This window comes from Leptonychotes weddellii, chromosome 1, assembly GCF_054177405.1.
Source record: "Leptonychotes weddellii isolate Sample4059 chromosome 1, ASM5417740v2, whole genome shotgun sequence".
In the NCBI taxonomy this organism is placed as follows: Eukaryota; Metazoa; Chordata; class Mammalia; order Carnivora; family Phocidae; genus Leptonychotes; species Leptonychotes weddellii.
In genome coordinates this window covers 128,384,441-128,393,810 of record NC_138369.1, presented here as the reverse complement: position 1 = coordinate 128,393,810, position 9,370 = coordinate 128,384,441, and the positions used below count along the sequence as shown (strand labels likewise).

Genomic DNA, 9,370 nt, shown 5'->3' with positions numbered 1-9,370 from the left:
GCAAATGTTACAGGTATGGCACAATTTCATAGCTTAATTCATTTAACTTAGCTGTGGTGGTTTGTGACGTGTAGTTGAGTGTTGTTGTGAAAAGGTATAGATCCATGTCTTTTAACAAGTATATGCTCTTTTGGGATGAATTTTTTATGCATCATTTCAGTTTTTTGATAATACATTATTGCTGTTTACCCAGGCGCCCCTACAAGAACTATGACTGTTTCTCTGAGGAGGAGCAAACTTAGTGGCGATGTTTGAGTGACCCTTAGTGAAATAAGGAACAAATTTATTGTAGATACTGTAAGCAAGGACAGTTGTGAATGTTAAAGGCCAGAGCATTAGATTTCTACTTATAAAAAAGGAATAGGGGTCCCTGGGTCACGCAGTAGGTTGAGCATCTGACTCTTGGGTGTCGGCTCAGGTCGTGATCTCCGTGTTGTGGGATCAAGCCCTGTGTTGGGCTCTGCACTCAGCACTGAGCCTGCTTAAGACTCTCTCCCTCTCCCTCTGCCCCTCCTCCCCACGCTCTTGCTCTCTCTCTGTCAAATAAATAAATCTAAAAAAAAAAAAGGAATAACCTTTTAACAGAAGATAAAATGATATGATTCAATGTAATAACCTCCCTTTTAGTCCTTGAGTGTATTCAAGCAGTGGCTGGATCCTGAACAATGAATGCCCTCATTGGGACAGTGGTTTAATTTGATCACCTTTAAAGTTCATTATGACTCATAAGATTATATAACTACTTGGCCTTTGCCAATGAATTCTTTTTATTCCTGTGATTAACAGAGAAGGAAAAATATGAAAAAAATACAGCACTTGGTGTCACTGTCAAACAAGAGAATTAGGATGTTTGCTTGCCATGACGGGAAGATGTTAATTCTGTTTTTTTTCTTGGAGCTATGTCAGGACTTCACATAGAGAATCTAGAGACAAGTTGTGTGTGTATACATACTCACATACAGACTCATAGATTATATAGTGCCTATATACGTATGTATAAGTATATGTGAGTGTGAATGTGTATATGTATGTTTATACATAAATATGTGTGGATGGATATATATATATATGGAGCCTCAAACATAAATACGTGTAGATGGATTATATATATATGTGTGTATATTGTATATATATATATAATATACACATTTATAATTTAGGACTATTTTCTGCCACATATGCATTTTTACTTTTGGAGTAGAATATCTTTTTTTTTTTTTAAGATTTTTTATTTCTTCATTTGAGAGAGAGTGAGCGAAAGCACAAGCGTGGGGGGAGGGGCAGAGGGAGAGGGATAAGCAGACTCCCTGCTGAGCAGGGAACCTGTCACCGGGCTCGATCCTAGGATCCTGAGATCACGACCTGAGCCGAAGGCAGACACTTAACTGACTGAGCCACCCAGGCGCCTCTAGAATACCTGTTTTAAAATGGTTTTTACCATATTATTTTTTTAAAGAATCATTTACTATTTTTCTTTTAACTTTTTATACCTAATATGGGAAGAGTGCTGACCTTTGCTTTGACTTCCTGACCACAGTGCTCTATCTTACTCACTGCCATCTTACTTGCTTCTCTCAAGAACAGGAAATTACCAGAATGATACCAATCATTTCAATCCAATACTGGGTTAACTGTTTTTGTCATAGTTTTCATATTTATTAAATAATGCTGTATTCACAAAATTTCTCTTTTCTTAGTACCTCTTTTGTCACCTAAACAAAGGTTGATAAGGATATTACAAATACATAATTTTTATTAGTAAAATTTCCTCAGTTTACTTTTAGTAAACAAACTTTTATTAAACATAGATCACATCTGTATTTTCTATTTAAAATTGAGGATGGAATGAAATGGAAATTATCTATAAGGGGAGTGAGTTTGACTCAAATTTGACATTTCTGTTCATCTGCATAGCAATCTTGTGGCTTTATTTATTAATCCTCCCCATTCATTTCTTCTTCTGGATTAATATTTGTTTTCTTTTTGACAGGCAGTGATGGTTTCAGAAGACTTTAATATAGAAGCTCCCAATTATTTGTCCAAGGAATCCGAAGTTCTAATTTATGCCAGACAAGATTCACAGTGCATTGACTGTTTCCAAGCTTTTTTGCCTGTGCACTACCGCTATCATCGGCCACATAGTAAAGATGGGGAAACCTTTATTGTGGTCAATAACCCTGATTTATTGATGTATTGTGACCAAGGTGAGGGTTGCAAGTCTTTTCTGAGGGTTGAAAATAAAAATAAAAGTATGGTGGCAAGTCTGAAGTCAAGGACAGGGATGACAAAAGCAGGTTTCTTTTTTCTTTTTTAACTTTTCTTTTTAAGATTTCATTTATTTGTCAGAGAGAGAGCGTGTGCGTGCGCACAAGCAGGGGGAGGGGCAGGCAGAGGGAAGAAGGTTCCGTGCCAACCAAGGAGCCTGATGTGGGACTCAGTCCCAGGACCCTGGGATCATGACCTGAGCCAAAGGCAGACGCTTAACTGACTGAGCCACCCAGGCATCCCTCTTTTTTTAACTTTTTGATTGTAAAATACACCATAGATACAAGAAAACCTCACAAGCAAATATTTTAGTAAATTATTATAAGGCAAATACCCTTGTAACTACCACCCAGGTAGAGAAATAGAGCTTTGCCAGTCACCCTAGCAGCAGCTCTCTGTGTCTTGTCTCAATCATAGCCTCCTCCTTTCCTCTAAGACTAACCCATATCCTGACTTAATCACTTGCTTATGTTTCTTTATACTTTTTCCGCCCAAGTGGGCATTCTTAGAATGTCAAGCCTCATCTTCCCCATTTAAAGAAATGTATTTCCATTAAGTCTCTTACTTTACAGGTTTCCCCTCTTCCCCTTGCTTTTTTTTTTTTTTTAATTTACCTGTGGAGAAACCTGGGCCATTTGACCTGTCTAGTTTCTCATGGCTGGGGTTTTGGTGATTGTACTCATGCTGTTCATCTAGCCTCTTTATTTCCTGGAAATTGGCTGCTGGCTCCAGAGGTGTGATCAGATTCAGCTTTGATTCTTTTGACAAGACTATAGGTGGTGCTGAGTTCTTGTAGGACTATGCGTATAATGTCTGGTGTGTTTCTTTTTTTGACCATTGATCCTTTGCCCCTGTGTTACTTTCTGTTTCTTCATGCTGATTTGCTGGACTTGCAGCTGTTGGTGTTTGTCTCCACCTGCATAGGTTTTCGTGTTTGAGGGGATACTTTACCACCTAGTTTTGTTGTAAATGTTGGCCATGAGTTTTTGGTTTCGGGTGTAATTGTTCTTTCTGTTTTTATGTGTGCGTTTGAGTAAATTAAAAAAACGATGTGGGGCGCCTGGGTGGCTCAGTCGTTAAGCGTCTGCCTTTGGCTCAGGTCGTGATCTCAGGGTCCTGGGATCGAGCCCCGCATCGGGCTCCCTGCTCAGCGGGAAGCCTGCTTCTCCCTCTCCCACTCCCCCTGCTTGTGTTCCCTCTCGCTGTCTCTCTCTCTGTCAAATAAATAAATAAAATATTAAAAAAAAAATAAAAAAATGATCCTTCCCCATTTTCAGTCTTCCTAGAATCAAGACTTTAAGAAGCCCCTTTCCGATTTTGGTTCTTTGGGTCTTCAAATTTGGGTTGATTAGAATATTCACAAACCAGTAGCACTAAAGATTGGAGGATAGGAAGTTTTTTTTGTTTTTTGTTTTTTTTAATATTTTTTTTTTTAAAGATTTTATTTATTTATTTGTCAGAGAGACAGAACACAAGCAGGGGAAGAGGCAGGCGGAGGGAAAAGCAGGCTCCCTGCTGAGCAAGGAGCCCGATGTGGGACTCGATCCCAGGACCCTGGGATCATGACCTGAGCCAAAGGCAGCCGCTTAACCAACTGAGCCACCCAGGCGTCCCAAGATAGGAAGTTTTTAATCATACTTTGCAGCCATCATATATTTCATGATGAGAAAATAATAAACTGTTCAACTTTGTTAGGTTTGTTCATCCAACCTAGTTTTCTTTTAATTGTCTGAATAAAGTTTGAAAAAGTGCCCTCTCTTGAGAGAGCCCCTGGGGTTCTGGTTTTTGTTTTTGTTTTTTTTAGCCTCAATGCTCTTTATATGGGTTAGTTTAGTCTATGGAAATTTTTTTAGTTGTATGCTTTGGATCTGTTCATTTTTCTGAATATATGTTATATTTCAAAAAAAGTTTAAGTTAAATTTTTTTAAAAATGGTACCTACTGGGGATGCCTGGGTGGCTCAGTTGCTTGGGAGTTTGCCTTTGGCTCAGGTCATGATCCCTGCATCCTGGGATTGAGCCCCGCATGCATCCGGCTTCCTGCTCAGCAGGGAGTCTGCTTCTCCCTCTCTCCCTCTGCTCATTCTCTCTCTCTCAAATAAATAAATAAATAAATAAATAAATAACATCTTTTTAAAAAAGTGGCACCCACTGTAATGGGATTTGTTAAGAACTCATGCTTAACTTCTGCACAGTCTTGGTAATTTTGTAATTTCTTAGGCATCCTCTTAGAATAGGCTGCTAAATAAAATAGCATGTGAAGATGGATTCAGGTCATGTACATTGTGTAGAAAAGTGTTTGAGTACTCATATCTCAACATGAAAGACTGGCCTAGGGTCTAGTCCAGATGCAGGTTTTCTGATATGATGTTCTACCACTTTTTCTCAGAGTTTCCAATTTTGAAATGCTGGGCTCAGTCACAAGTGGCAGCTCCTTGTGCTTTGAAGAATAAGGATATCTGCCAGTGGAACAATATGAAATATAAATCAGTAAGTTAATATTTTATGTTGTTTTTCGATCATGCTACATTATTTAAAACTCATAATGTTTCTGCCAATTTTCTCTTCTACCATTGAAAGCTGTTTTTTGTTTGTTTTTAATGTTGTTTCCTTGCTACTAATGGCAGCAGTGGTTCCTCATTTCTATAGTTACAGAATCATTTAATTTGGGGACTGGAGATTTAGGGTTAGTTTCATGCCTCATTGGTTCAGAGCCTAAGTATAGCTAATATGCTTTTTAAAGATGTGGAGTAGCAACGAAGAACAGTGCTATGTCCATCTGGTTTTACTTTATCTAGAAAAATGTTTCGACAGCTGATGTCCAAGAAATTACTGCCTATGTTTTCTTCCAGGGGTTTGATGGTTTCCTGTCTCACATTTAGGTCTTTAATCCATTTTGAGTTTATTTTTGTGTATGGTGTAAGAAAGTGGCCTGGTTTCAGTAAAACCCAAGAGTTTTACTTTATCAGTACAACTTTATTTTATTTAGAACTTTTCATTAATTTTTGAACAACAAAAATCCATTAGTTAACTTCATTATATGGCACAAAACAAGTGAGAAAAGGGTAATAAAGGCTCCAAGTAGTAGTATTTCAACGGTGATAAAGTTTCTAGACAGTTGTATTGCTATTTATATATCTAAATCCAGGTTGTGGCCAGCCATGTTTATAGTTTTGACCTCTGACCTTGTTTTCAGTTACTAAATTAGGTAAGTATTCTTACTTCATTAACATTGGCTTTGTCTAAGGAGTGTACAGTTTTCTGTTTACCTTCTTTAGTTAACATGGTCTACTTCTCTCTCTTCAGAGTGGCGATCTTATACAACCATTTCTTTTCTTTCCCTCTTTTTCTGTCCTTTCCTTCCTCTTTTATGAGCTGCATTTTAACTGATGGTTGTAATATCTGTTTGTGTTTCTCTCTGACCCTAATTCTCTTTAATGCCTGCTTCCTTTGGTGGAATAGCACAATCTGTGTCATCATTTTTACAGTTTACTTTTATAAGGAGTCAAATGAGTCTTCAATAAAAGGAAAATAAATTTAAAATGTTAAACCAACAGACAGACTGTCAGTCAGATAAACATAAAGCAGATTTGTTCATATGGCTATTGTAGATATTTAGATTTGAAGTATTTTCCTTGGAGTTGCTTTGAAGCCTGTCTACCAGCTAGCCTAGAAAACAACTACTTATGGTGAAGGCTTACTACAAAGCACTGCTATTTTGTAGTGGGGAATTCTCTTAGAACTGACAATTGGTAAGATGTATGACTGTGCTGATATCTTTTGCAATGTAGAGTTGCTTTTGAGTAGATTTCCATTACCATATGGAACCCGAATCTTTTTTCACACTCTAAAATACATCTGGAGAATTACATTTGATTTTCTTATGTGAATGAAGAGTATAATTAGTGTTTATAATTTATTAATTTAAAATATTGGTTGTATGCATTGCTACAAAATAAGTAATTACCTTATTAAAACATTCTGAATCCAGTTCTCCTTTAGACCATGTAACTTGAAATAAGAGGTCATAATTAATCCCTTTGAATTGTATGTGTGTGTATTAACATTTCTTGTTTATATATACCAGAGAAATAGGTGACCATTACTAAGGGGGTGATCTACACTAAGGCTTGTTGATTTAAGACACCATTTTTTTGAAAGCTAAATTTCAGGTGGCTTTGTTACAGATTATGTTGGTAACATTTGTTTGGGGTGTGAAATTATACTCTAGATATTTATAAACAGGAACCAAAAATAAGAGCATTCCCAAGTTACCTAAATTTTCATGTTTTTAAAAACCTATTTTAAACCATAACATTTCCTAGAGTTTCTAACTGACCCCCTTGATCTTCAAAACCAAATAGAAAATAAAAACCAAGTTGAACTGTAGGAGAACTTGTTTTGCTGGTCAGGATGACAATGACTTTGATGTTTTAACAGTAAAAGACATTCAATTGTGTGATTTGTGAATAACAGACTTTTTAAAGGTATTTTGGAGAGAGAAACAGCAAAACAGGAGTGATTGGATACTTTAGCTTTATTGTTGTTTTAACGTTTTTCCTTTGGGGCTTTGACTGAGAGAGAATTCTGTATTCTAATATGAAACGTAGCAAAAGGAGGTAAATGCTTATATTGATTACAGAGGTGACAATGGGAGATAGCTAGCATCGGTAGAAAGTAGTAGTCAAAACTAATGAGAATTTAAGGATTATTGTGATTGAGTCTGATTCTATTATATTAAATGAAATGTTGAATCCAAAAGAATCACTCAAATAGTAATGTTCCCTGTAGTGTAGCATTGGCTGAAAGATACTGAAAGAAAAAAATTACATTAAAAGTCAAGTACTGGTCTTACCTTAGGACATGCATTTTAAATGTCTCTAACCTCTCTCTCTCTCTCTAGGTATATAAAAACGTGACTCTACAGGTTCCAGTCGGACTGACTATACATACCTCTTTAGTATGTTCTGTGACTCTGCTCATTACCATCCTGTGTTCCACTCTAATCCTTGTGGCTGTTTTCAAATACGGCCATTTTTCCCTATAAGTTTTATGGAGTTTAATGCTTCCCATAAACCTAAATAAGACCTATTTACTTGCGATTAGAAGTGCTCTTCTAGAATTGTCATTGCTTTTGTATTCATTTATGTCTAAAATTATGTGTACTAGAGGAAATTTTGGATCATTTTCAACCAATTCCAGAATTTAGTGCTCTGTTGTATAGACCTTTGATAATCTTCAAGCAAGTGCCAATAGAAGAGGAAACTTAATTTTGTTAAATATTTATCTTGTGAGAAGTGATTTTATCCTCATTTCGGTTACGAAAATGAGTACTTTATATGTTAGAGACAAATTATTCTCATTTTATGACTAGAAACATTTTAATTTCAGCTAAAAATTGAGAAAATCATTATAAATAAGAATAAAATATTTTGGATGAATCAGTTTATTTAAACATGAATTTTGAATATTAAAGTTACTCATCAAGAGTTTAAAGAAAATAAAGTAGGACAGCTAAGAAATTATTAATATCAAGATTGATTATTCCTTAAAGCATTTCCATTCTCCTTTTGTATTTTATTACACTGTTTTGAATATATGAATTGGCTAGATGAAACTAAGTACTAAGTACTAATACTTAGTACTGAATTTGTCAGGAAGACAATTCGGATTGTCATTTTTAGAGTATTTTTTATTAAGTTGTACATTTACAAAAAAAATCTTTTTTGTATCTTTTGCTCCATGCCAAACTTGGGGCTTGAACTCATGACCCTGAGATCAAGAGTCACATGCTCTACCGACTGAGCCACCCAGGTGCCCCTCTTTTTTATATCTTCAGTGACTTCTTTTTTTTAAAAAAAAAAAGCTCTTATTCCACTATTTTTCTTGGGAAAAAATTAGAAAACAAAGTAAGTGCCATAAAGGTATGGGGCACCTGGCTGGCTCAGTCAGTGGAGCATATAATTCTTGATCTCAGGGTTTTGAGGTTGAGCCCCATATTGGGTGTAGAGATTACTTAAAAATAAGATCTTTGAAAAAAAATGAAAATAAAAAGGCAAGCATGTCCTTCTGTTTGTTTAGGGCAATGCATTGAGGACAGGCATGTTTCAGAACAGAAGCCAGTAAACCAGGGTTTGGTTGACAGTGTTTGTTTCATAGAGTAATGGAATGATATACATTTATATATGCTAGCACTGCTTAATTTCCTAAAACATTCTGTTGTTTTTATGGGAATAAATCTTTTATAATTTGACATGTATGACTTGACTAGTCATAATAGTTCTTTTTGAAGGTATGTTTAAGAACTTGAAAAAGGCAACCAAATGCCATAAAAAAAGAAATATTAGAGACCACTAAAATTTCAAATCCAGTCTAATTTTTTACTTATTTAGCATTTTCTTATAAGAAAGAATTCCGTGTTTTTTACAAGCATTTCTTTCACAGTGGGATTAATATAGCGGCACTGAAATGAAATTATGTCAGTTAAAATTCAGTTAACATCAACAGACAGCATATTGAAGTATGAATAGACAGGGGAACATGGTACCTCTTAAGAGTATATGTGGCGGGGAAGGCAGAGTACATATATATTTTTTTTTCTTTTGCATATCAGAACCAAGTGTCATCAGTATTTAAATAAGTTTTCAAGTTAATATTTGAGATGGTGGCCTGGGACATGATTCAGCCATTTATTCATTTATACAGGTATTCAGAGGTGTAATAAAAATGTGAAAGTGAATGAAGAGTACTTTGATATGACTCTTCTTGCCTAATAAATGGTTGCAGATGACATCATTTTTTTTTATATCACTTTTGATATAACAACATTTCTGGTTTTGAACTCTTTATTATCTTTGGATACTTGAAAAATGAATAAGCACTTTATTTTTTAACTTAAAAAAAATTATTTTTTAAGTAAGTTCTATGCCCATCGTGGGGCTTGAACTCATGACCCTGAGATCAAGAGTCGCATGCTCTACCAACTGCTGTATTTTTAATTTTTTAAATTTTTATTTATTTATTTATATATTTTTTAAAAGATTTTATTTATTTGACAGCAAGAGACACAGTGAGAGAGGGAACACAAGCAGGGGGAGTGGGAGAGGG

General features: G+C 35.5%; 1 protein-coding gene across 1 annotated transcript in view; it reads left to right on the top strand.

Moving 5' to 3' along the window:
• Window positions 1–8,522, top strand: part of PIGX (phosphatidylinositol glycan anchor biosynthesis class X) — a 20,367-nt gene extending 11,845 nt beyond the window's left edge. Inside the window, exons 3-5 of the mRNA XM_081832026.1 lie at window positions 1,991–2,204; window positions 4,653–4,753; window positions 7,167–8,522. Of these exons, the coding sequence (XP_081688152.1) occupies window positions 1,997–2,204; window positions 4,653–4,753; window positions 7,167–7,310 (453 nt within the window). The 5' untranslated portion in view covers window positions 1,991–1,996 and the 3' untranslated portion in view covers window positions 7,311–8,522. The remainder of the gene's footprint in view (window positions 1–1,990; window positions 2,205–4,652; window positions 4,754–7,166) is intronic.
• Window positions 8,523–9,370: the final 848 nt, after the last annotated feature.